This window comes from Neopsephotus bourkii, unplaced genomic scaffold, assembly GCF_033783945.1.
Source record: "Neopsephotus bourkii isolate Nb327-2 ecotype Australia unplaced genomic scaffold, CSIRO-AGI_Nbou_v1 NB_1370, whole genome shotgun sequence".
Taxonomy (NCBI): Eukaryota; Metazoa; Chordata; class Aves; order Psittaciformes; family Psittacidae; genus Neopsephotus; species Neopsephotus bourkii.
The window spans coordinates 132,779-154,996 of NW_026901849.1; the positions used below are offsets into that span (position 1 = coordinate 132,779).

The 22,218-nt window shown below is 55.7% G+C and overlaps 3 protein-coding genes, 1 long non-coding RNA gene and 3 gene segments (V, D, J or C); all 7 read right to left on the reverse strand.

Moving 5' to 3' along the window:
- The window catches only part of LOC133219562 (T cell receptor alpha chain MC.7.G5-like), a 52,415-nt gene extending 44,541 nt beyond the window's left edge, over positions 1 to 7,874 (reverse strand). The window contains exons 1-2 of the mRNA XM_061366965.1: positions 7,705 to 7,874; positions 6,898 to 7,193 (exon numbers count right to left, since the gene is read on the reverse strand). Coding sequence (XP_061222949.1) covers positions 6,898 to 7,193; positions 7,705 to 7,753 — 345 coding nt within the window. The 5' untranslated portion in view covers positions 7,754 to 7,874. The remainder of the gene's footprint in view (positions 1 to 6,897; positions 7,194 to 7,704) is intronic.
- On the reverse strand, positions 1,789 to 3,614 carry LOC133219563 (uncharacterized). Its single transcript, XM_061366967.1, is given in 3 exon segments — positions 1,789 to 2,624; positions 2,627 to 2,914; positions 3,496 to 3,614. Coding segments are annotated over 3 exon segments (708 nt in total). The 5' UTR covers positions 3,548 to 3,614; the 3' UTR covers positions 1,789 to 2,256.
- On the reverse strand, positions 4,738 to 5,568 carry LOC133219571 (uncharacterized). Its single transcript, XR_009727468.1, has 2 exons — positions 5,137 to 5,568; positions 4,738 to 5,038 (listed from the first exon to the last, which is right to left on the reverse strand). It is a non-coding gene; the product is annotated as an uncharacterized LOC133219571 (long non-coding RNA).
- Positions 7,875 to 9,341: 1,467 nt separating the features above from the next.
- Positions 9,342 to 10,750, reverse strand: LOC133219564 (uncharacterized). Its single transcript, XM_061366968.1, is given in 3 exon segments — positions 9,342 to 9,703; positions 9,706 to 9,993; positions 10,643 to 10,750. Coding segments are annotated over 3 exon segments (615 nt in total). The 5' UTR covers positions 10,695 to 10,750; the 3' UTR covers positions 9,342 to 9,428.
- Positions 10,751 to 11,965: 1,215 nt separating this feature from the next.
- LOC133219568 (T cell receptor alpha variable 1-2-like) lies at positions 11,966 to 13,156 on the reverse strand. The segment is given in 2 exon segments: positions 11,966 to 12,455; positions 13,008 to 13,156. Coding segments are annotated over 2 exon segments (375 nt in total).
- Positions 13,157 to 13,177: 21 nt separating this feature from the next.
- LOC133219631 (T cell receptor alpha variable 26-2-like) lies at positions 13,178 to 19,198 on the reverse strand. The segment is given in 2 exon segments: positions 13,178 to 13,733; positions 19,036 to 19,198. Coding segments are annotated over 2 exon segments (608 nt in total).
- Positions 19,199 to 20,193: 995 nt separating this feature from the next.
- On the reverse strand, positions 20,194 to 21,332 carry LOC133219569 (T cell receptor alpha variable 1-2-like). The segment is given in 2 exon segments: positions 20,194 to 20,536; positions 21,112 to 21,332. Coding segments are annotated over 2 exon segments (366 nt in total).
- Between the last annotated feature and the right edge of the window lie 886 nt (positions 21,333 to 22,218).

Sequence of the window (22,218 nt, forward strand, 5' to 3'; positions counted from 1 at the left end):
AGCGGTCACCATCATGCGGGAGCCGGAGAGCAGCTGAGTGGAGACGCGCTCTTACCCGGTCCTGCCCGCCCCGCCTCCTTGGTCCCTCGCCAGCGCAGCACCGACGCCTCTGCCCGCCTCCAACAGACTCGCCCCGGACCGGCCCCCGGTGCCGCGGCCCCTTCGCGCCCGGAGAAGGGGTTTGGGGATACCGCAGGGAGGGCCGCGGGGCACAGGAGGAGCGCCTCCCCCCGGCAGACGGAGGCTCCGGTCCTGATCTCCCATCACCTCTGCAGCTCTGTCCCGGCCCTGCCAAGCCCTGCGGAAGGGGGTCGGGCTCCATCCACCCCAACCCGCCCTGGCCCCGCTCCCATCCGCTGCTCGCGGGGACAAATGAGACAGTGCGGAAACAACCTTCCACAGCCTTATCGCCTTGCCCCGTACTCCTTTCTGCCGCTGTGAGCTCCCCCTTCCTTCTGCCATTGCAGCCCCTTCGAGCTGCGGTTCACCCTTCCAAGGTCTTGCAACTTACTATGGCCTTAGTTTTGTGCTCGGCCATAAAGCTGTCCTGTGTGTGACCAGTAACATGGCATTATGCCTTCTGTGCTTTCTACGCTGAGGACACAGCAGAGGTAGACAGCTGGAGATGATGCTAGAGATTCGACGGGGCTGCAGGGATCTGCTGGAGCTCTCAGGAAATGAATCTCCTTGTCAGCCTTCTCAGGATGGTTACTAATCCCATGGACATCAGGGTCCACATAGCTAGAACTGCTTCGTCTTAGCTACTGCCAGCTTTCTGCACACTTGCCCTGCCTGTACCCTTGTCTCCTCTGCCTGTCACATCACCACACTCTATTCTTCAGTTAGAGCCCTGTCACCCCCTTGTTACAACTCTAAACCCAACAGCTGAGAGGTGGTGAAGGTAGCTGGAATTGTCAGGTCATTTTCACTATACTTTTTCCCTTTTAGTTTTTTCCAAAGAAGTAGATTTTCTGCTGACTGGGATGTATGTGGGAGGATTTCATCATCTAACCATATGCAGCACAGAGAAGGATACCCTGCATAGTGCTGAATGCATTAAGGTAAAAGCTGCTTTCCTGCACCTTGGCTACTCTGCAAAAAGGAGCAAGATGAGGGCCTGTGGTCCATCAGGTAACTGTGCTAAGGACTAGGGCTGGCCAGGAGCAAAGCAGAGACATGAATTCCCTGGCTCTTCCCACAGCTGGGTCAAGACCTCAGACAGAACAGTCACCCCAGCAGGCTGGGGTGTGCAGTATCAGGTAGTGGACAAACCAAGAGGAGGTAAGGACTGATGCTGCAGGTTAAGTCCAGGGAATGTCGATCATCTCCTTTAGAAGTGGTTTCTGTGCGAGGAGGAAAGTTGAGTGTCCCTGCTGACCTGCAAACAGTCCCATGATCCTGTATTTCTAAGTTCCTGGTCTGAATACCTCTGAATAGAAGGGAGGCCTTTGAGAGAAGTAGGGAGGATTAGGGCTGGGAGATGTTGGAAAGGTTAATGTAAGGAGAGGATCATTTCAGAGACAAAAGCACTGCCAAGGCTGGAAGATGAAGAGGTTCACCCCTCCTATGCTGTTCTTCGCAATGCAGATTTTGCACGAGTGGAAATGTGGCTTAGTTTAATGTGGTACTTCAGAGCACAGTAATAAATCGCAGTGTCCTCAAAAGAGACATTCGCTATTTCTAAGGGGGCTGTTTCATTTCTGTAGACCACCACAGAGAACTGGCCACTGCGGAACTTGTCATTCCCTGAATCTTTAAATGCTTGTAGGAGAAATTTTAAGGCTTCCCCTGGGAGCTGGCGATACCAGAAGAAGTTCAGACCGCTGCCACTGTCCTCGATGGTGGACTGGCAGGGCAGAACCACTCGCTGCCCAACTCTGGCTGACACATCGGAGAGGAATTGCTTCGGGGGGTTACCTCCAACAAGACCTGCAACACAGACAGAAATGTGTCTGCAGAGCAGCTTGCTTCCTTCTCTCTTGCTTTGTGTTTAAGGCTGTGTTTGCTCCACACCTTTCCTTTATCCAAGGGAAAGGAAATTTCAGGTATCTACTTCCACCACCCCTCTGCATTACTGCCTGTCCTCATCTTGTCAGCACATAGTTGCTCACAGGCTACTAAAAAATGTGGGAAAAAATAGGAAGTGCATGAGTATACTAACCTGTCTGGATTAGCAGGACACATGCTGGCAAAGCCATGGTGAAGATCATTTTTCCCAGCTCCGGAATCCCTGTCCCTCGGAAGATGCTTAACACACTACAGAGCAAGGCACAATGAAATCGCTGCTTCCTGCAGAGTGTACCAGAGTGTATGTGACATAGACACACCTCTGCTGTGAGGAGGGCAAGAATGAGGCCCATTCGCCTTTGCTCGTTTTCGCGGCATAGAGTGGACGGTCTCAGTGCCTTCCTGAGTTTCTGCCCGGAGCTTAGATCCAGAGCCGCGTCCGGGGAATGCACCGGGGCACGAATGCGGGGTGCTCGACGGGCCCGATGCCGGTACCGGGCGGAGCAGCAGCGCCACCTCGCGGGCCCGGCCGCCGATGTCCAGCGCCCCCGACACACACGCCCGGCTCCGCCCGCAGCGGTTTTTGCTCGGCCGCAGCCCCGGCTCCTCTCTCCGTGGGTCTGGGCGCAGTAGTACACCGCCGCGTCCCGGAGCCGGGGCCGGGAGAGCCACAGGACGTTGAACCGGCGATTTGCCGCCACCGAGAGCCGCCCCGGCGGGTCCTGCAGCTCTTTGGAGCCTTGAATAGCGCTCACGAGGAATGCGGGGCCTCGGCCCGGGAGCTGACGATACCAATGGATGGAGTCGTAAAGCCCTGTGTTGGGGTGTGAGCAGTTGATTTTGATGCCGGTGTCTTCGGTGGTCTCTGTCCACGGGTCCTGCTGCACCTGGGCTCTGCCCGCAGCCGCTGCTGACACAGGAGAATGAAAGGACAAACGTTGTCAAAGATCACCGAGATTCGATTTTCCCACAGAAAGGGTTAGCAAGAGTGGCAGTGAGACAGAGCCGGACCGATACAGATGGGGACACGTGCTCATCAACAGGGATGGAGAGTGATCCCGGCATGGGTGGGAATTTGAGATGGACACATGGAGAGAGAGGATGAAAGTCAGGTGCATGGGTGGGTGGATGGAAGGAGAAAGGGGACTGGAGAGTTGAGGGTGCTACAGTGTAGGATGGAAGGCTGGAATCCGAAGGAGAATAAATGCTGAATGCAGAAGGGGGTGAGAAGATGGAGGGAATAACTGCGGCGTGCGGGAAATCAAATTTGTGCCTAAGGCTGTGAAGGAAGGGGAGAAATGGGAGACGTGGTAGAGTAGGAAGAGGGTAGGAAGAGGGACTCGGAGGGTTTGCAAAGGGGGACGAGGGGTGGCAGAGAGGCAGGGAGGGGAAGGAGGAGTGGAACGAGCGGGAGAGGCTGGCGCCGGGCTCCCCGCGGAAGAGCCCGGGCACAAACCGGCCCCCGCCACCGCCACCGGCCCCGCGCACCCAGGAGCACCGCTGTCAGCCCCGCCAGCGCCGCTGCCCGGCACCGCCGCATCCCGCCGCTCCGCCGCCCGCGCCTCCCTGCCCGCCGCCAGCCCCGGCTCCCGGCTCCCGGCTGTGGCCGCGGCTCCTCCTCTCCACCACCTCCGCCCCTTCTCCCGTCCCGGCCCCGCCGCCAGCTCCGCCCCGGGGCTGGGTCCCGCACCGGTTCCGCTCGGGGTCTGACCCCACCTAAGGGTGCTCAGCGGCTCTGCACGGGCAGAAGGGGGTCTTCGCGGGGAGGGACTGCCCCCCTCCTCCAGCAAGGACGCCACATCAGGATCCAGCCTGCAACGCTGCAGGAGATGGAGCAGCTTCTCGGAGCTGTCTCCGAGCCCGGGGGCTGCAAACACCGGCCACGTATTGCCTGCACAGGGCAGAGAGAAGGCTGAGCACCTGCCTTCGGTTGCCCCTCTGCAGTCCCAGCACAGTGCCTAGAAGTTCTCTTGTGGCAGAGGGAGTGTGAGGACTCCTGTGCCCATCGGCATGCACGGCTCAGGAAGGCCAGGGCCGCTGTGGAATCAGTCAGAAAGCAAGTCAGGAGGGACCTCCAGAGGCTGCTCGGAACAGATATCGTTAGATCGGGTTTGCCTAAGGTCACATTCAGTCCAGCCTTGAGCATCTCCCAGGACTGACATTGCACGACCTCCCTGGGAACTGGAGCACCTCCTGTATGAAGACAGGCTGAGAAAGTTGGGGCTGTTCAGCCTGGAGAAGGCCGCGTGGAGACCTCAGAGCAGCCTTCCAGTATCTGAAGGGGGCCTATAGGGATGCTGGGGATGGACTCTTCATTAGGGACTGTAGTGGTAATGGGTTAAACAGGGGAAGTTTAGATTGGATATAGGAGGAAATTCTTTCCTGTTAGGGTGGTGAGGCACTGGAATGGGTGCCCAGGGAGGTTGTGAATGCTCCATCCCTGGCACTGTTCAAGGCCAGGTTGGACAAGGCCTTGGGTGATATGGTTTAGAGCGAGGTGTTCCTGCCCATGGCAGGGGGGTTGGAACTGGATGATCTTAAGGTCCTTTCCAACCCTAACTATTCTATGATTCTATAATTCTATGTTCCTTTTCTCATCATGAACACGCTCTTTCTGATCCTGGAAACCTGCTGCTCTGTGGCACTAATGGACAGAACAGTGGAGAGTGTCCTCATTATGAGGAGGACATTTCCTCCTGATGAGGGGCACACAAGGATACAGACACAGGCTCATGCACATCAGTGTAGAATTATGTACCAATTCTTTTCCAGTGTGTACTCAGACATGCATGCGGCACATCATCATAGCCAGGAACCCTTGGGCTTCCTTCCTGCTGAGAATGGCTGGAACTTCTTCCTGAGAAACACACCCAACAGAGTGACCCAGACTAATGTCACTGGCCTTCTAAGGACCCATCCAGCACTTGAGCTGTCTTCTGCCAGGACTGCTGCATTCCTGACTCAGAAATCCCAAGCCTTTCATGCCTGTGCTCAGAAGTAGCCTTCACTGGGAAACAGGCATGGCCCAAACCTGGAAATGAAAAGGCAGCAGTGTTGGAAACCAAAGCACAGCCCATATCATTAGCTGCAATGGTTTGCATCAAGATGAGCTTGTCAGATAATTGTTACCTCTGCAAAGGTGCCTCTGGTCCTGCGGCAATGATGGGCAGATATAAAAGGCAGCCCAGGTCCCTGCTCTCTCATCCACTTCTCTTGCCTCCTTCTCCTTGAGAACCAGGTGAGTCTGAAGCCCCTTGTCCTCCTCTTAAAAGCGCGGTCTATCTTCAGTGAAACTCTCAGCTGATATTAGCCTTATCCTGTGCTGGGGCTTGCAGCACTGTGCATAGGTGAGAGAAGTGGGGAGAATGTCTGCCTAGGGAAAGGCTGGGAAGTGGCTGAAGGGGCTTTTGGTCTACAAATTCCAAGAGACCCTCCCTGTCCCAGGCTGCTCTATATCGGCAATAGAGGCCGTGTGGCAGCCGGCACAGCTTCCAGCTGCCCACTCCTTAGCGGCCTCGGCTCTTTGTGACAGGAAAGCCAGGCTGCTCCTCATCCATCCTTGTGCTCATCTGCTTGTTCCTGCCCTGTGTCCAGGTGAAGCTCCAGCATCCAGACATGTCCTGCTACAGCCCATGTGTGCCCTGCCAGCCCTGCGGCCCGACCCCGCTGGCCAACAGCTGCAATGAGTGCTGTGTCAAGCAGTGCCAGAGCTCCACTGTTGTCATTGAGCCTCCTGCTGTGGTGGTGACCCTGCCCGGCCCCATCCTCAGCTCCTTCCCTCAGAACACCGTTGTGGGCTCCTCCACCTCCGCTGCCATTGGCAGCATCCTCAGCTGCGGTGGAGTGCCCATCAACTCCGGGTGCTTTGACCTCTCTGGCATTTCCCGACGCTATGGTGGCAGGAGGTACCTCCTCTGATAAACGTGCTGGGAATCTTCCGGGAGACACCTGCAGGAACTCAGGACATGGTGCTGTGCAGAGGATCGCTCTTCTGGATGTTGTTTTCAACACAGCTGAATGATCTTTCCTTTCCATTCCTTCTCCATGACCACAAAATGCAGCCTCTTGGCTTCCCCCAGGGCTCCCTGCACTGGTGCCCTCCACTCGCAGTCTTTGTTTCCCTCTTTTAACTCATTAAAGTTCTGCTTCACTGGCAAGCCTGGCCTCCTCCTTGTGGTCCTTCCCCTGTGAAACAGCTGCTGTTTTACCCTTACTTCAATATGCTGTCACAGAGGCACTAACAGTGCTGGCTCAGCTTTTGGCAGCGGGGCTGTCTTGGAGCTGGCTGTTACTGGCTCTTTCTGTTATCTTGTCACAGAAGCCAACCCAGCAGCCCCTTCAGTACCTGAACCTTGCCAGGTAAACCAAAACACTGACCTTACTCTTGTGCAGAAACTGTTTGGCACAGAGGAGCCTTGGCTGTAAGGCAAACTCAGCCACCTCACAAATAACCGAAGAGGCAGCCAAAAGCTCCTTCTTGCTGCAGGCTGTTGCAGCACCTGTATGCAAAACACCGGGACGAAAAAGGCCAGCACAAAGATGCTGGAACATTGAGAGTGTACCCACACCATTTTTTCCAGCTGCTTACTAAAGTAATGGTCCTGTGTTTCCCTGCATTTTCAAGAGAGGGTATTTAACCTTAGAGTATGGCTAGAGACACATTCACTACTGCATCACTTCTGATGTCCCAGTCTCAGGGACTGTAAAATAAAAATTCCCTACTCTATGGTGCTGCAAGTCTGGCAGGCCCAGGACACACAGTCCCTTGCTGCCGTACGAGCTCATCTCTGTAACACAACTCCCTGTTTAGGATGTGTGGATAATCAAAGATCCCTACAAGTCAAACCCTCCCTCCCTGAATTATTGCACAGCTGGGGCAGCTGCCTGCACCAGGGTGTCTCTTCCAGCACAGAGGTACAAGGCACTGTCAGAGACCTCGACCTCCTGCAGCTTCAGGAGGCTGTATTTGCTTGTGGTGTTCAGCAGCGTGCTGAAACGGCCGCTCTGCTTGGGGCCAGCAAGTGCCTGATATGAGATGAGCTGTGGGGCTTGGTCTTTCTTCTGCTGGTACCAAAACAAAGATGGAGAGAAGGACGCCTGGAATGTGCAAGTTGTTTGAAAGGTGTCTCTCTCCTTTACTGTGACTTGTTCCTCTTGCTGGGTAAGTGTGATCTGCCCCATGGTGCCTGCAAGAAAGGAAAGGTCAGCAGCTCTGCAGGGAAGTCAGGAAGTAAACAAGGAATGGATACAAACAGCTGGTGAACGTCAGGAAAACACTGATGCCTGGGGATGCAAATAGGAGGAGCAATTTGGGGCAGACTGGGACACCCTATTAGTGTTAAGTGAGATGAAAACTGCAAAGTCCCTGGGGCATCTTGGACAAGATCTGCTACCTTGAGTTGGAAAGGGAGAAATGAGGGACTGATTTCCTATTGTGACACAGGTGGATAGGACGAGATAGGCACAGAGAGATGAATTAAAGGGGAGAGAAGCAGGAGCAGCAGCGTATCTCTTCTCTCTGTACTAATCTTGTTTACAATAGCAATGGCATCTGGAGAGAACTGGTGCAAAACGACAGCTGTGAGGTAACACTTCCCAGCCTTCTCCTGCTATTCAATATTAGTTCTTGGCATAATCCTGATAAGGCTGGCAAAAGGGAGAAGGAGAGGCATGTGCTTATAGAAGGGCAGGACTTACCGAGCAGTTGCCCCAGGAAAACAGTGAGGATGAGATATCCCAGTTGCATGCTGAGATCAACCTGCCTGTTTGCTGAGAGTCAGAAAACCAGCTCCCAGCCCCGAGACAACAGAGCTGCTGGAAAGGGGTCTGATGGGGGAGCAGAGGAAGAAGCGGGGAAGCGTTGTTCCTCAGCTGCCTGGGAGCAGCGCCTCTCCCGCAGATGCCCAGAACAGGAGATGAACACTGCCGTGCAGCACTGCAGCCTCTCTGCATCCGGAGCCGCGTTCGGGGAATGCACTGGGACATGAAAGGGGGGGCCTCGACGGACCCGATGCCGGTACCAGGCGGAGCAGCAGCGCCACCTCGCGGGCCCGGCCGCCGATGTCCCGCACCCCCGACACACACGCCCGGCCCCGCCCGCAGCGGTTTTTGCTCGGCCGCAGCCCCGGCTCCTCTCTCCGTGGATCTGGGCGCAGTAGTACACCGCCGCGTCCCGGAGCCGGGGCCGGGAGAGCCACAGGACGTTGAACCGGCGATCTGCCGCCACCGAGAGCCGCCCCGGCGGGTCCTGCAGCTCTTTGGAGCCTTGAATAGCGCTCACGAGGAATGCGGGGCCATGGCCCGGGAACTGACGGTACCAATGGATGAAGTCGCTACGCGGTAAGTTGGGGTGTGAGCAGTTGATTTTGATGCCGGTGCCCTCGGTGGTCTCTGCCCACGGGTCCTGCTGCATCTGGGCTCTGCCCACAGCTGCTGCCGACACAAGAGAAGGAAAGGACAAACGCTGTCAAAGATCACCAAGATTCGATTTTCCCACAGAAAAGGGTTAGCAAGAGTGGCAGTGAGACAGAGCCGGACCGGAACAGATGGGGATAAGTGAACGTCAACAGAGATGGAGAATGAATGCTTATCAGGGGTTGTGTGGATGCAGCGCGTAACTGGAATGCAGGAAACAAAACTTGTGCCTCCAGAAGCAAAGGAAGCAGAGGGAGGACGAGAGAGTATTCTCAGCATAGGAAGAAAAGCTGAGGATGGCAGATACAGGGAGAGATGTGTCATAAATTGACGGGATGAATGGATAAAGAGCAGATCAGGAGGGTGAGTGTTACAATTCAGGACAGAGGGCTGTATTCAGGGCATTAAGAAGCTCTGCATGCACAGGGGAAGGAGACGGTGCACGCAAAAGCAGGAGTACCTGCAAGCAGGTTCGTAGCAAAAGAGGCAGTGGAGAAATAGGGCGAGTAGGAAAAGGGGACTCGGAGGGTTTGCAAAGGGGGACGAGGGGTGGCAGAGAGGCAGGGAGGGGAAGGAGGAGTGGAACGAGCGGGAGAGGCTGGCGCCGGGCTCCCCGCGGAAGCAGGAAAAGCAGTAGCAGAGGTATGAGATATCCCTCCTCTCTCTCCTCATCTTGTTTCCAATAGGAAGGGAATCTGGAGAGAACTGGTGCAAAACCACAAATGTGAGGTGATGCTTCCCAGCTTTCTCCTGTTATTCAATATTAGTTCTTGGCATGATCCTGATCCGCTGGCAAAAGGGAGAAGGAGAGGCATCTGCTTATAGAAGGGCAGGACTTACCGAGCAGTTGCCCCAGGAAAACAGTGAGGATGAGATATCCCAGTTGCATGCTGAGATCAACCTGCCTGTTTGCTGAGAGTCAGAAAACCAGCTCCCAGCCCCGAGACAACAGAGCTGGAAACGGGTCTGATGGGGGAGCAAAGGAAGAAGCGGGGAAGCGTTGTTCCTCAGCTGCCTGGGAGCAACGCCTCTCCCGCAGATGCCCAGAACAGGAGATGAACACTGCCGTGCAGCACTGCAGCCTCCCTGCATCCGGAGCCGCGTCCGGGGAATGCACCGGGGCACCAAAGGGGCCTCGACGGGACTGATGCCGGTACCGGGCGGAGCAGCAGCGCCGCCTCGCGGGCCCGGACGCCGCTGTCCCGCGCACCCCCCGACACACACGCCCGGCCCCGCCCGCAGCGGTTTTTGCTCGGCCGCAGCCCCGGCTCCTCTCTCCGTGGGTTTGGGCGCAGTAGTACACCGCCGCGTCCCGGAGCCGGGGCCGGGAGAGCCACAGGACGTTGAACCGGCGATTTGCCGCCACCGAGAGCCGCCCCGGCGGGTCCAGCAGCTCTTTGGAGCCTTGAATAGCGCTCACAAGGAATGCGAGGCCACGGCCCGGGAGCTGACGGTACCAATAGATGAACTCGTAAAGCCCTGTGTTGGGGTGTGAGCAGTTGATTTTGATGCCGGTGCCCTCGGTGGTTTCTGCCCACGGGTCCTGCTGCACTTGCGCTCTGCCCACAGCTGCTGCCGACACGAGAAGGAAAGGACAAACGTTGTCAAAGATCACCGAGATTCGATTTTCCTACAGAAAAGGGTTAGCAAGAGCGGCAGTGAGACAGAGCCGGACCGATACAGATGGGGACACTTGAACGTCAACAGAGATGGAGAATAAATGCTTAATGAACAGGGATTGTGTAGATGCAGAGTGTAACTGGAATGCAGGAAATCAGACGTGCCTAGGAAGCAAAGGAAGCAGAGGGAGTAACGAGAGGGGTTTCAGAGCAGGAACAGGAGCTGAGAATGGCAGATACACGGAGAGATGTGTCAGAAGCTGAGGGGTAAACGGATAAAGAGCAGATCAGGAGTGTTGTGTGTTACAGGTCAGGACAGAGGGCTGTATTTAGGGCATTAAGAAGCGCGGAATGCGCAGGGGAAGGAGATGGTGCACGGAAAAGCAGGAGTACATGCAAGCAGGTTCGTAGCGACAGAGGCAGTGGAGAAATAGGGCGAGTAGGAAGAGGGGACTCGGAGGGTTTGCAAAGGGGGACGAGGGGTGGCAGAGAGGCAGGGAGGGGAAGGAGGAGTGGAACGAGCGGGAGAGGCTGGGGCCGGGCTCCCCGCGAAAGAGCCCGGGCACAGACCGGCCCCCGCCACCGCCGCCAGCCCCGCGCACCCAGGAGCACCGCGGTCAGCCCCGCCAGCGCCGCCGCCCGGCACCGCCGCATCCCGCCGCTCCGCCGCCCGCGCCTCCCTGCCCGCCGCCAGCCCCGGCTCCCGGCTCCCGGCTGTGGCCGCGGCTTCTCCTCTCCGCCCCCTCCGCCCCTTCTCTCGTCCCGTCCCCGCCGCCAGCTCCGCCCCGGGGCTGGGTCCCGCACCGGTTCCGCTCGGGGTCTGACCCCGCCTAAGGGTGCTCAGCGGCTCTGCGCGGGCAGAAGGGGTCTCCTGGGAAAGGGATTCCCCTGATCAGGAAGCTCTGTCCTCGCAGCCTGGTACCTCTTGAAGCACGGGCACAAACTTGTCTTTTGTGTAATTAAAAGCTTCAGCTGAAATCTGATTTGTGTAAGTCTGTTGAATGTTTGCACGGAGGGATTTGAGTCTGTGACGGTGTCGGTGGAGGTCCCTGAATATGTCAGATGAATCACCCTGCAGGCTGGTGACTGTCCAGGACATGGAGAGGCTGTTTGGGCACAAGGGTCTCGTCATTGCTGGGACACTGTTAGGCTGGTGAAATATATATAAAGGGTTCGAGGAACACCCCCTTGTAATTTGACAGTGTTGGCATCAGGACAAATATGGACAAGAAGGACAAGCACTCCACAATCCTTTAGACATAAAATTTTGACGAAGTCTAAGACCAAGATTGGATGCAGGTGTGCCCAGCCCCTCTAATATCTGAGGATCAGCTAGAAAGCAAAGAGTGTTTTTCTGAACCTTGTGACTCAACAGAAGAGTCTCTCTAACACATCTTGTCCACTAGCTTAAGGTGACCACGTGTTCCATGACACTGAGGTGCCCCCACTACCTTTATTGGTGCTATTGGCAGTGCCCATAAAGTATTGGTTCCTAACCCCTCTTTGCAGACTCCTCTTAGAACGGCTCATAATGGTGGAGCTCTTTCCAATATATTATTTTTTAATGTTTTTATTTATTTACTAATTAATGCACCAGCATGTGTTTAATCTGCCTGAAGGGGTAATAGAAATTTCCATACTGTAGGCTGCTGCATGTCTGACATGTTCAGGACACAGACCCTTGCTGCCAGAGATGACCATCTCTATGACACCTCTTCCTATTTAAGAGCTGAGGATGACCATAGACCCCTTCCCTAGCTCCCCTGAGTAGAGCCTCAGGAGCCCAGCGGCTTGGTCATAAAGTTCATTTTTATGTTGGTGTCTTGGCTTGTTTCAGGCATTGAGAGCTCTGGGTCTGGCTTCACGTTGAATTCTGGGCTCCCAGGAATTTTCTGCTTTTGGTCGTTCAGGGCAGAGGGAAGCCCCTAGCACCCTGGTTCCCAGCAGGCTCTGCCCTGTGCTCAGGCTCAGCCATGTCCAGAGCCACTGGGCCTGGCCCCTGTCAGGAAGAGGATCTCTCTGTGCAGAGTTCTGCGGGCAGGGGAAGCATCGCTGGCAGTGGAGAATCAAGGCACCTTCCCTTCCTGTGTTATTGCACAGCTGGGGCAGCTGCCTGCACCAGGGTGTCTTGCCCAGCACAGAGGTACAAGGCACTGTCGGAGAGCTCGACCTCCTGCAGCTTCAGGAGGCTGTATTTGCTTGTGGTGTTCAGCAGAGTGCTGAAACGGCCACTCTGCTTGGGGCCAGCAAGTGCCTGGTATGAGATGAGCTGTGGGGCTTCGTCTTTCTTCTGCTGGTACCAAACCAAAGATGGAGAGAAGGATGTCTGGTATGTGCAAGTTGTTTGAAAGGTCTCTCCCTCCTTTACTGTGACTTGTTCCTCTTGCTGGGTGACAGTGATCTGCCCCATGGTGCCTGCAAGAAAGGAAAGGTCAGCAGCTCTGCAGGGATAGGCTCCAGGAAGCAAACAAGGAATGGATACAAACGCAGCTGGTGAATGCTTCCTGCACCTTGCCCGGCAGAAGACACTGATGCCCGGGGATGAAAATAGGAAGAGCAATTTTGGGCAGAATGGGACACCCTATTAGTGTCAGTGAGATGAAAACTGCAAAGTCCCTGAGGCATCCTGGACAAGATCTGCTACCTTGAGTTGGAAAGGGAGAAATGAGGGACTGCAGAGCCGGATGTGATCTCCTATGGTGACACAGGTGGATAGGAAGAGATAGGCACAGAGAGATGAATTGAAGGGGAGAGAAGCAGGAGCAGAGGTATGAGATATCCCTCCTCTCTCTCCTCATCTTGTTTCCAATAGGAAGGGAATCTGGAGAGAACTGGTGCAAAACCACAAATGTGAGGTGATGCTTCCCAGCTTTCTCCTGTTATTCAGTAGTAGTTCTTGGCATGATCCTGATAAAGCTGGCAAAAAGGAGAAGAAGAGGCATGCGCTGATACAAGGGCAGGACTTACCGAGCAGTTGCCCCAGGAAAACAGTGAGGATGAGATATCCCAGTTGCATGCTGAGATCAACCTGCCTGTTTGCTGAGAGTCAGAAAACCAGCTCCCAGCCCCGAGACAACAGAGCTGCTGGAAAGGGGTCTGATGGGGGAGCAGAGGAAGAAGCGGGGAAGCGTTGTTCGTCAGCTGCCTGGGAGCAGCGCCTCTCCCGCAGATGCCCAGAACAGGAGATGAACACTGCCGTGCAGCACTGCAGCCTCTCTGCATCCGGAGCCGCGTCCGGGGAATGCGCTGGGACATGAAAAGGGAGGGCCTCGACGGACCCGATGCCGGTACCGGGCGGAGCAGCAGCGCCGCCTCGCGGGCCTGGCCGCCGCAGTCCTGCTTCCTTCTCCCCCCCCCCCGCAGCGGTTTTTGCTCGGCCGCAGCCCCGGCTCCTCTCTCCGTGGGCTTGGGCGCAGTAGTACACCGCCGCGTCCCGGAGCCGGGGCCGGGAGAGCCACAGGATGCTGGACCGGCGATCTGCCGCCACCGAGAGCCGCCCCGGCGGGTCCTGCAGCTCTTTGGAGTCTTTACGAGCGCTATCGAGGAATGCGGGGCCACGGCCCGGGAACTGACGATACCAGTGGATGAACTCGTAAACCTGTATGTTGGGGTGTGAGCAGTTGATTTTGATGCCGGTGTTCTCGGTGGTTTCTGCCCACGGGTCCTGCTGCACCTGGGCTCTGCCCACAGCTGCTGCCGACAAAGGAGAAGGAAAGGACAAACGTTGTCAAAGATCACCGAGATTCGATTTTCCCACAGAAAGGGTTAGCAGGAGTGGCAGTGAGACAGAGCCGGACCGATACAGACGGGGCCACGTGAACGTCAACAGAAATGGAGAATAAATGCTTAATGAACAGGGGTTGCGTGGATGCAGAGTGTAACTGGAATGCAGGAAATCAGACTTGTGCCTCGGAAGCAGAGGGAATAACGAGAGAGGAGTCTCAGCACAGGAAGAAGAGCTGTGGATGGTGGATGCAGGGAGAGATGTGTCAGAAGCTGACGGGATGAACAGATAAAGAGCAGATCAGGAGGGTTGAGTGTTACGGCTCAGGACAGAGGGCTGTATTTAGGGCACTAAGACGCTCTGAATGAGCAGAGGAAGGAGATGGTGCACGGAAAAGCAGGAGTACATGCAAGCAGGTTCGTAGCGACAGAGGCAGTGGAGAAATAGGGCGAGTAGGAAAAGGGGACTCGGAGGGTTTGCAAAGGGGGACGAGGGGTGGCAGAGAGGCAGGGAGGGGAAGGAGGAGTGGAACGAGCGGGAGAGGCTGGGGCCGGGCTCCCCGCGAAAGAGCCCGGGCACAAACCGGCCCCCGCCACCGCCGCCAGCCCCGCGCACCCAGGAGCACCGCGGTCAGCCCCGCCAGCGCCGCCGCCCGGCACCGCTGCATCCCGGCGCTCCGCCGACCGCGCCTCCCTGCCCGCCACCAGCCCCGGTTCCCGGCTCCCGGCTCCCTGCTCCCGGCTGTGGCCGCGGCTCCTCCTCTCCACCACCTCAGCCCCTTCTCCCGTCCCGTCCCCGCCGCCAGCTCCGCCCCGGGGCTGGGTCCCGCACCGGTTCCGCTCGGGGTCTGACCCGGCCCAAGGGAGCTCAGCGGCTCTGCACGGGCAGAAGGGGTCTCCTGAGAAAGGGATTCCCCTGATCAGGAAGCTCTGTCCTCGCAGCCTGGTACCTCTTGGAAGCAGGGGCACAAACTTGTATTTTGTGTAATTAAAAGCTTCAGCTGAAATCTGATTTGTGTAAGTCTGTTGAATGCTTGCACTGAGGGATTTGACTCTGTGACGCTGTCGGTGGAGGTCCCTGAATATGTCAGATGAATCATCCTGCAGGCTGGTGACTGTCCAGGACATGGACAGGCTAGTTGGGCACAAGGGTCTCATAATTCCTGTCACATTGCTAGGCTGGTGAAATATAAAGGGTTCAAGGAACACCCCCTTGTAATTTGACAGCGTTGGCATCAGGACAAATATGGACAAGAAAGACAAGCACTCCACAATGCTTTAGGCATAAATCTTTGACCAAGTCTAAGATCAAGATTGGATGCAGGTGTGCCCAGCCCCTCTAATATCTGAGGATCAGCTGGAAAGCAAAGGGGTCTTTTCTGAACCTTGTGATTCAACAAAAGGGTCTCTCTAACACATCTTGTCCACTAGCTTAAGGCGACCACGCGTTCCATGACACTGAGGTGCCCCATGCAAACACTCCCAGGACTGGTTGTAGTGGCAGTGTCCATAAGGAATCGGCTCCTAAAGCATCTTTGCAGACTCCTTGTAGAACGGCTCATGATGGTGGAGCTCTTTCCAATATATTATTTTCTAATGTTTTTATTTATTTAATAATGCACCAGCATGTGTTTAATCTGCCTGAAGGGGTAATAGAAATTTCCCTCTTTCCCTAATGTAGGCTGATGCAAGTCTGGCATGTCCAGCACACAGAGTCCGTTGCTGCCAGAGGAGCTCATCTGTACTACACCGCTCTCTGTTTAAGAGCCGAGGATGATCATAGATCCCCTCCCAGATCGCCTGAGTAGATCCTCATGAGCCCAGGGGCTTGGATGTAAGGTTCATTTGCATGGTCGTGTCTTGGCTTACTCGTTTCAGACACGGAAAGCTCTGGGATCTTTGGCAGTCGGGGCCGTTGTGTGTGGTTTTGTTGTGTGTTTGTGTTATTGCACAGCTGGGGCAGCTGCCTGCACCAGGGTGTCTTGCCCAGCACAGAGGTACAAGGCACTGTCGGAGAGCTCGACCTCCTGCAGCTTCAGGAGGCTGTATTTGCTTGTGGTGTTCAGCAGAGTGCTGAAACGGCCGCTCTGCTTGGGGCCAGCAAGTGCCTGATATGAGATGAGCTGTGGGGCTTGGTTCTTCTTCTGCTGGTACCAAGCTAAGCCGTAAAAGTTAGCACTCTGGTAAGTGCAGGTGGTCTGGAAGGTTTCTTTCTCCTTTACTGTGACTTCTTCTTGCTGGGTGAGTGTTATCTGCCCCATGCTGCCTGGAAGAAAGCAGGAATGGAATAAGTTGCCCAAGGGAGTGAGACATGCTTGCTCCACTCCTCAGAGTGTTCAAGTCCAGGGTGGACATAGCCTGGGGCAACACAGCCTATTGTGAGGCCTCCCTTCCCATGGCATGGGGGTTGGAAGTAGATGATCTTAAGGTCCTTTCCAACCCAAACCATTCTGTGATTCTATGATTTTATGACCATGCAGGGGAGTGCTCCGAGATGCAGAACAAGAGCGGCTGCAAAGTACTGATGGAGAAAGGTCCCTGTGCCCTGTTCTCCAGCTAAGCCACATTGATGGGAACAGGAACACAGTGTTTTGGCACAGGAGGTTGAGACCTCAGCTCAGTGTGGATCCTACAGCACAAAATGCCAAAAATGCCAATTACCCCCCAAAGGGATACCCTCGGAGGAGAGCTGTGCTTCCATGTATGTCTTTGGTCTCCATTCTCATGCTGCCTGCAGTCTTCAGGGAACAGCTGCTGTAGTGCCTGGCTCTCCTGTGCTGGCTCCAGGACACCTCCAGCAGTGTGAGGGGCAGATCAGCAGCGAGAAGCAGAGGGAGATGAAGAGTTGACAGGTGAAAAGAAGGGCAAGGGCTCTAAGCTGATCAGGGGAGGAGACACTTCTCTGTCTCATCTTTTATCTGTCAGCTGTATCAGCATCTTGGGCAAGAATGTGCAAAACCACCCGTGTGAGCTGATGTTTCCAACATTTGCCCATCCAGAGCAGCTCCCTGCAAGGAACTGCTGAGGGGGTGAGGGTCTTTGGGAAGAAGAGGAATCATCCCATCAGTCAAAGCCAATGCTTACCCAGCGGTTTCCTCAGGAAGACAGCAAGGATGAGGTAGCCAAGGAGCATGCTGAGACCAAGCTTCCTGCATTTGTGAGAGAGACTCAGAAACCCACACGTCCCCATGAAGATAGTGGAGCTGTCGGAAATGACTCTGCAAAGGGAACAACGAATGAAATGGGGAGGAGTAAATGCTGCTGCTTAGCACAGCTGAAATACCTGTGCTGTGGTCTTCTCTCCTCCCGTAAGGACACATCTTGCTTCTGCAGATGCCACCTTCTGCCATTCCACTGCGAGTCCGTCCTTAGCTGATGCCTGTGTTCTCTCCCGCCACCCTCAAACCCTTTTCTGGAACAGGTCTGAGACCTCCATAACCACCCTATGGCAACCATCGGAGTGGCCTTGCTCTTGTCAGACTTCGGAATTATTTTACTTGTAAAGTGGAGAATACCCAGACCTGCTGCAATAGGCATGGTGTCCACCTGTGATTGTGCCTCTCATGCACACACATTTTGTGTGAACAGGCTGAATGTCCAAAACAGACCCTGCAGCTTGGACCCCGACAGACCCTCTCTTTTTCCTGTAATAACCCAATCATTTTAACTTGTTCTGCCCAACCCACAGAAGCCCCAAAGCTCGCTGCTGACACGAGATCCACCAGCGATGGCTAGTGCCTCATTTACCTTCTTAGCAATGGGCTCTCAAAGACTTGCCTAAAGTTGTCGGGGCACAGAGGCAAGGAGCTGGCCAGTGGGGTCTGATGCTCAGAGTATGGGGTGAGGCTGTGCTTCCTCCCGTGCCTGAGGGTGTATTTGTGCGTGTGTGTTTGCATTTGGAATTGCACACGGGACAGGGAGTGGTTTCTGATGTGTGTGAACAAGTGCATTTCTGTGTGCCTATTCTGCACGTTTGTGAGCACTCACGTATTTGCAGGTGAGCAAGCAAGTATGTGTGTTGTCAGTGTGCAAGTGTGTTTCCTCCTGGGGCATGTACTGCTGGCAGGGCTTTACAGAGGGGACAGTAGATGCCACGTTCGCCTGAATGCTCCCAGCCCGTCCCGAAGAACCAAGAAGAGCCTTTTGGGAAGCACCCGACTCCTCTCCCTGCCCTGCCGAACCCGTCCCGAGCGGGGCCCTTTGCTGCGCCCAGACCCGCAGCCACCGAGAAGAGATGCTGAGCCCAGACAAGGGCACCAAAGGGGCCTGGAGCGCCGCCTGGGGGACCCGAAGGCGCTGTGTCCGTCCCCCCCCACCACCACCACACACGCCCGGCCCCTCCCGCTGAGGTTCGTGCTCTGCCGCAGACTCGGCTCCCATCTCCGTGTCTCGTGGGCGCAGTAGTACACCGCCGAGTCCCGGCGCCGGGGCCGGGAGAGCCACAGGACGCTGGACCGGCGATTTGCCGCTACCGAGAGCCGCCCCGGCGGGTCCTGCAGCTCTTTGGAGCCTTGAAGAGAGCTCACGAGGACTGCGGGGCCTCGGCCCGGGAGCTGACGGTACCAATAGATGAACTCGTAAAGCCCTATGTTGGGGTGTGAGCAGTTGATGCTGATGCCGGTGTCCTCGGTGGTCTCTGCCCAAGGGTCCTGCTGCACCTGGGCTCTGCCCGCAGCCGCTGCCGGCACAGGAGAAGGAAAGGACAAACGTTGTCAAAGATCACCGAGATTCGATTTTCCCACAGAAAGGGTTAGCAAGAGTGGCAGTGAGACAGAGCCGGACCCATACAGACGGAGGCAGGACCCATCAACAGGGATGCAGAGTGATCCCGGCATGGGTGGGAATTTGAAATGGACACATGGAGCGAGAGGATGAAAGTCAGGTGCGTGGGTGGATGGATGGAGGGAGAGAGAGGGGATGGGGGAGTTGAGGGTGCTACAGTGTAGAATGGAAGGCTGGAATCCGAAGGAGAATAAATGCTGAATGCAGAAGGGGGTGAGAAGATGGAGGGAATAACTGCGGCGTGCGGGAAATCAAACTTGTGCCTAAGGCTGTGAAGGAAGGGGAGAAATGGGAGACGTGGTAGAGTAGGAAGAGGGTAGGAAGAGGGTAGGAAGAGGGGACTCGGAGGGTTTGCAAAGGGGGACGAGGGGTGGCAGAGAGGCAGGGAGGGGAAGGAGGAGTGGAACGAGCGAGAGAGGCTGGCGCCGGGCTCCCCGCGGAAGAACCCGGGCACAAACCGGCCCCCGCCACCGCCGCCAGCCCCGCGCACCCAGGAGCACCGCGGTCAGCCCCGCCAGCGCCGCCGCCCGGCACCGCCGCATCCCGCCGCTCCGCCGCCCGCGCCTCCCTGCCCGCCGCCAGCCCCGGCTCCCGGCTCCCGGCTGTGGCCGCGGCTCCTCCTCTCCGCCACCTCCGCCCCTTCTCTCGTCCCGTCCCCGCCGCCAGCTCCGCCCCGGGGCTGGGTCCCGCACCGGTTCCGCTCGGGGTCTGACCCGGCCCAAGGGTGCTCAGCGGCTCTGCGCGGGCAGAAGGGGTCTCCTGGGAAAGGGATTCCCCTGATCAGGAAGCTCTGTCCTCGCAGCCTGGTACCTCTTGGAAGCACGGGCACAAACTTGTATTTTGTGTAATTAAAAGCTTCAGCTGAAATCTGATTTGTGTAAGTCTGTGGAGACTTGAATATTTGCACGGGGGGATTTGACTCTGTGACGGTGTCGGTGGAGGTCCCTGAATATGTCAGATGAATCACCCTGCAGGCTGGTGACTGTCCAGGACATGGAGAGGCTGGTTGGGCACAAGGGTCTCGTCATTGCTGGGACACTGTTAGGCTGGTGAAATATAAAGGGTTCGAGGAACACCTCCTTGTAATTTGACAGTGTTGGCACCAGGACAAATATGGACAAGAAAGACAAGCACTCCACAATCCTTTAGGCATAAATCTTTGACCAAGTCTAAGAGCAAGAATGGATGCAGTTGCACCCAGCCCTTCTAATACCCGAGGATCAGCTGGAAAGCAAAGGGGTCTTTTCTGAACCTTGTGACTCAACAGAAGGGCCTCTCTAACACATCTTGTCCACCAGCTTAAGGCGACCACCAGTTCCATGACACTGAGGTGCCCCATGCAAACACTCCCAGGACTGGTTGTAGTGGCAGTGTCCATAAGGAATCGGCCCTAAAGCATCTTTGCAGACTCCTTGTAGAACAGCTCATGATGGTGGAGCTCTTTCCAATATATTACTTTTTTTTTTTATTATTATTTTTTAATAACTAAAACACCAGCATGTGTTTAATCTGCCTGAAGGGGTTACAGAGATTTCCTTACTGTGTTCTGCTGCACATCTGGCATGTCCCAGATGTGAAGTCCCTTGCTGCCAGAGGAACTCATCACTACAACACCACTCTGTTTAGGAGCTGATGATGATCGTAGATCCTCCCCTCAAACCCTCCCTCCCTGTGTTATTGCACAGCTGGGGCAGCTGCCTGCACCAGGGTGTCTTGCCCAGCACAGAGGTACAAGGCACTGTCGGAGAGCTCGACCTCCTGCAGCTTCAGGAGGCTGTATTTGCTTGTGGTGTTCAGCAGAGTGCTGAAACGGCCGCTCTGCTTGGGGCCAGCAAGTGCCTGATACGAGATGAGATGTGGGGCTTGGTCTTTCCTTTGCTGGTACCAAAGCAAGGCGTCAAAGCTGGTACTCTGATAAGTGCAGGTGGTCTGGAAAGTGTCTCTCTCCTTTACTGTGACTTGCCCTTCTTGCTGAGTCTGTCCCATTGCTCCTGGAAAAAAGAGGAGGCAGTGACTGTGCAGGGAAGTCCTCCAAGATGCAAAAAACGGGCGGTTGCAAAGTGTTGGAGGAGAAGAGTCCCTGCGCAACACAATGTCTTGGGACAGGAGCTTAAGACCTCAGCTCAGTGTGTATCTCACAGCACAATAACATCAATTATTCCCCAAAGGGATACAGCTCAGAGGAGAGCTCTCTCTTTAGTCTCCAGTCTCATGCTGCCTGCAATCTTCAGGGAACAGCTGCTGTAGTGCCTGGCTCTCCTGTGCTGGCTCCAGGACACCTCCAGCAGTGTGAGGGGCAGGTCAGCAGCGAGAGGCAGAGGGAGATGAAGAGCTGACAAGTGAAAAGAAGGGCAAGGGCTCTAAGCTGATCAGGGGAGGAGACACTTCTCTGTCTCATCTCTGTCAGCTGTATCAGCATCTTGGGCAAGAATGTGCAAAACCACCCGTGTGAGCTGATGTTTCCAACATTTGCCCATCCAGAGCAGCTCCCTGCAAGGAACTGCTGAGGGGGTGAGGGTCTTTGGGAAGAAGAGGAATCATCCCATCAGTCAAAGTCAATGCTTACCCAGCGGTTTCCTCAGGAAGGCAGCAAGGATGAGGTAGCCAAGGAGCATGCTGAGACCAAGCTTCCTGCATGTGTGAGAGAGACTCAGAAACCCACACGTCCCCTCCAAGAGCCCCAAGATAGCGGAGCTGTCGGAAATGACTCTGCAAGGGGAACAACGAATGAAATGGGGAGGAGTAAATGCTGCTGCTTAGCACAGCTGAAATACCTGTGTTGTGGTCTTCTCTCCTCCCATAAGGACACATCTTGCTTCTGCAGATGCCACCTTCTGCCATTCCACTGCGAGTCCGTCCTTAGCTGATGCCTGTGTCCTCTCCCGCCACCCTCAAGCCCTTATCTGACTTGGTCTCTCCTGCATCCTGCCCGGTGTAAAGCCCCAGGCTCTTGTCAGCTCACACCAAGGCTCTAGCTCTCTCAGACCTTATGGTCAGCAACCCCAAACTCTGCAGACACCGACTGACCCACTGCAGTACTGACTAATGGTCACAGGACGCAGCAGCGAGCTGTGCCAAACACCGCATGGCACCACCCCCCGCCTGCAGTGCGGCTTTTGGCCACGGGATGGCAGCACCCGCTCACTTACTCGGTACCTCTGAGGTAGCGGCTTGAGCATCGGCCCCCCCTCCGGGGACCGCGCTTATTCACTGTGGGACAGGGCTGACGCTTCCCTGCCCCTTTCCCACGCGTACCCCGGCTCTGACAGTCGTTGTCCCCGTACCAAAACCCATTTCAGTCCTTTGCCTTTGACGCCATGACTGGCCTGGTGGCTGCTCTGGCCACGCTTCCCAACCAGCTTACCTAGGAGCGTGCAGATCCTGTGGTTATTTCCGCCCGGAGAAGGCTCTAGCCATCGGTGTATCCTATTGCACGGGGCATCACTGTTATGAGACTGACAGCAGCAAGTCCACAGATGCTACAGACAGATCTAATAAAGGAAAAACAAACCAGAAGTCAACACCCAAAGGCAAATGAGAGGAGACCAAGAGCTGCTTTGCACAGATGGGCAGCAATGTTCCGCTGGAAAATGCATGTCCAAGCAGAGCCAATGCAAGGGGCTGACCCACGAATGAGCAATACGCGGGTGATGCTGGGGCTTTGGCGTGGTAT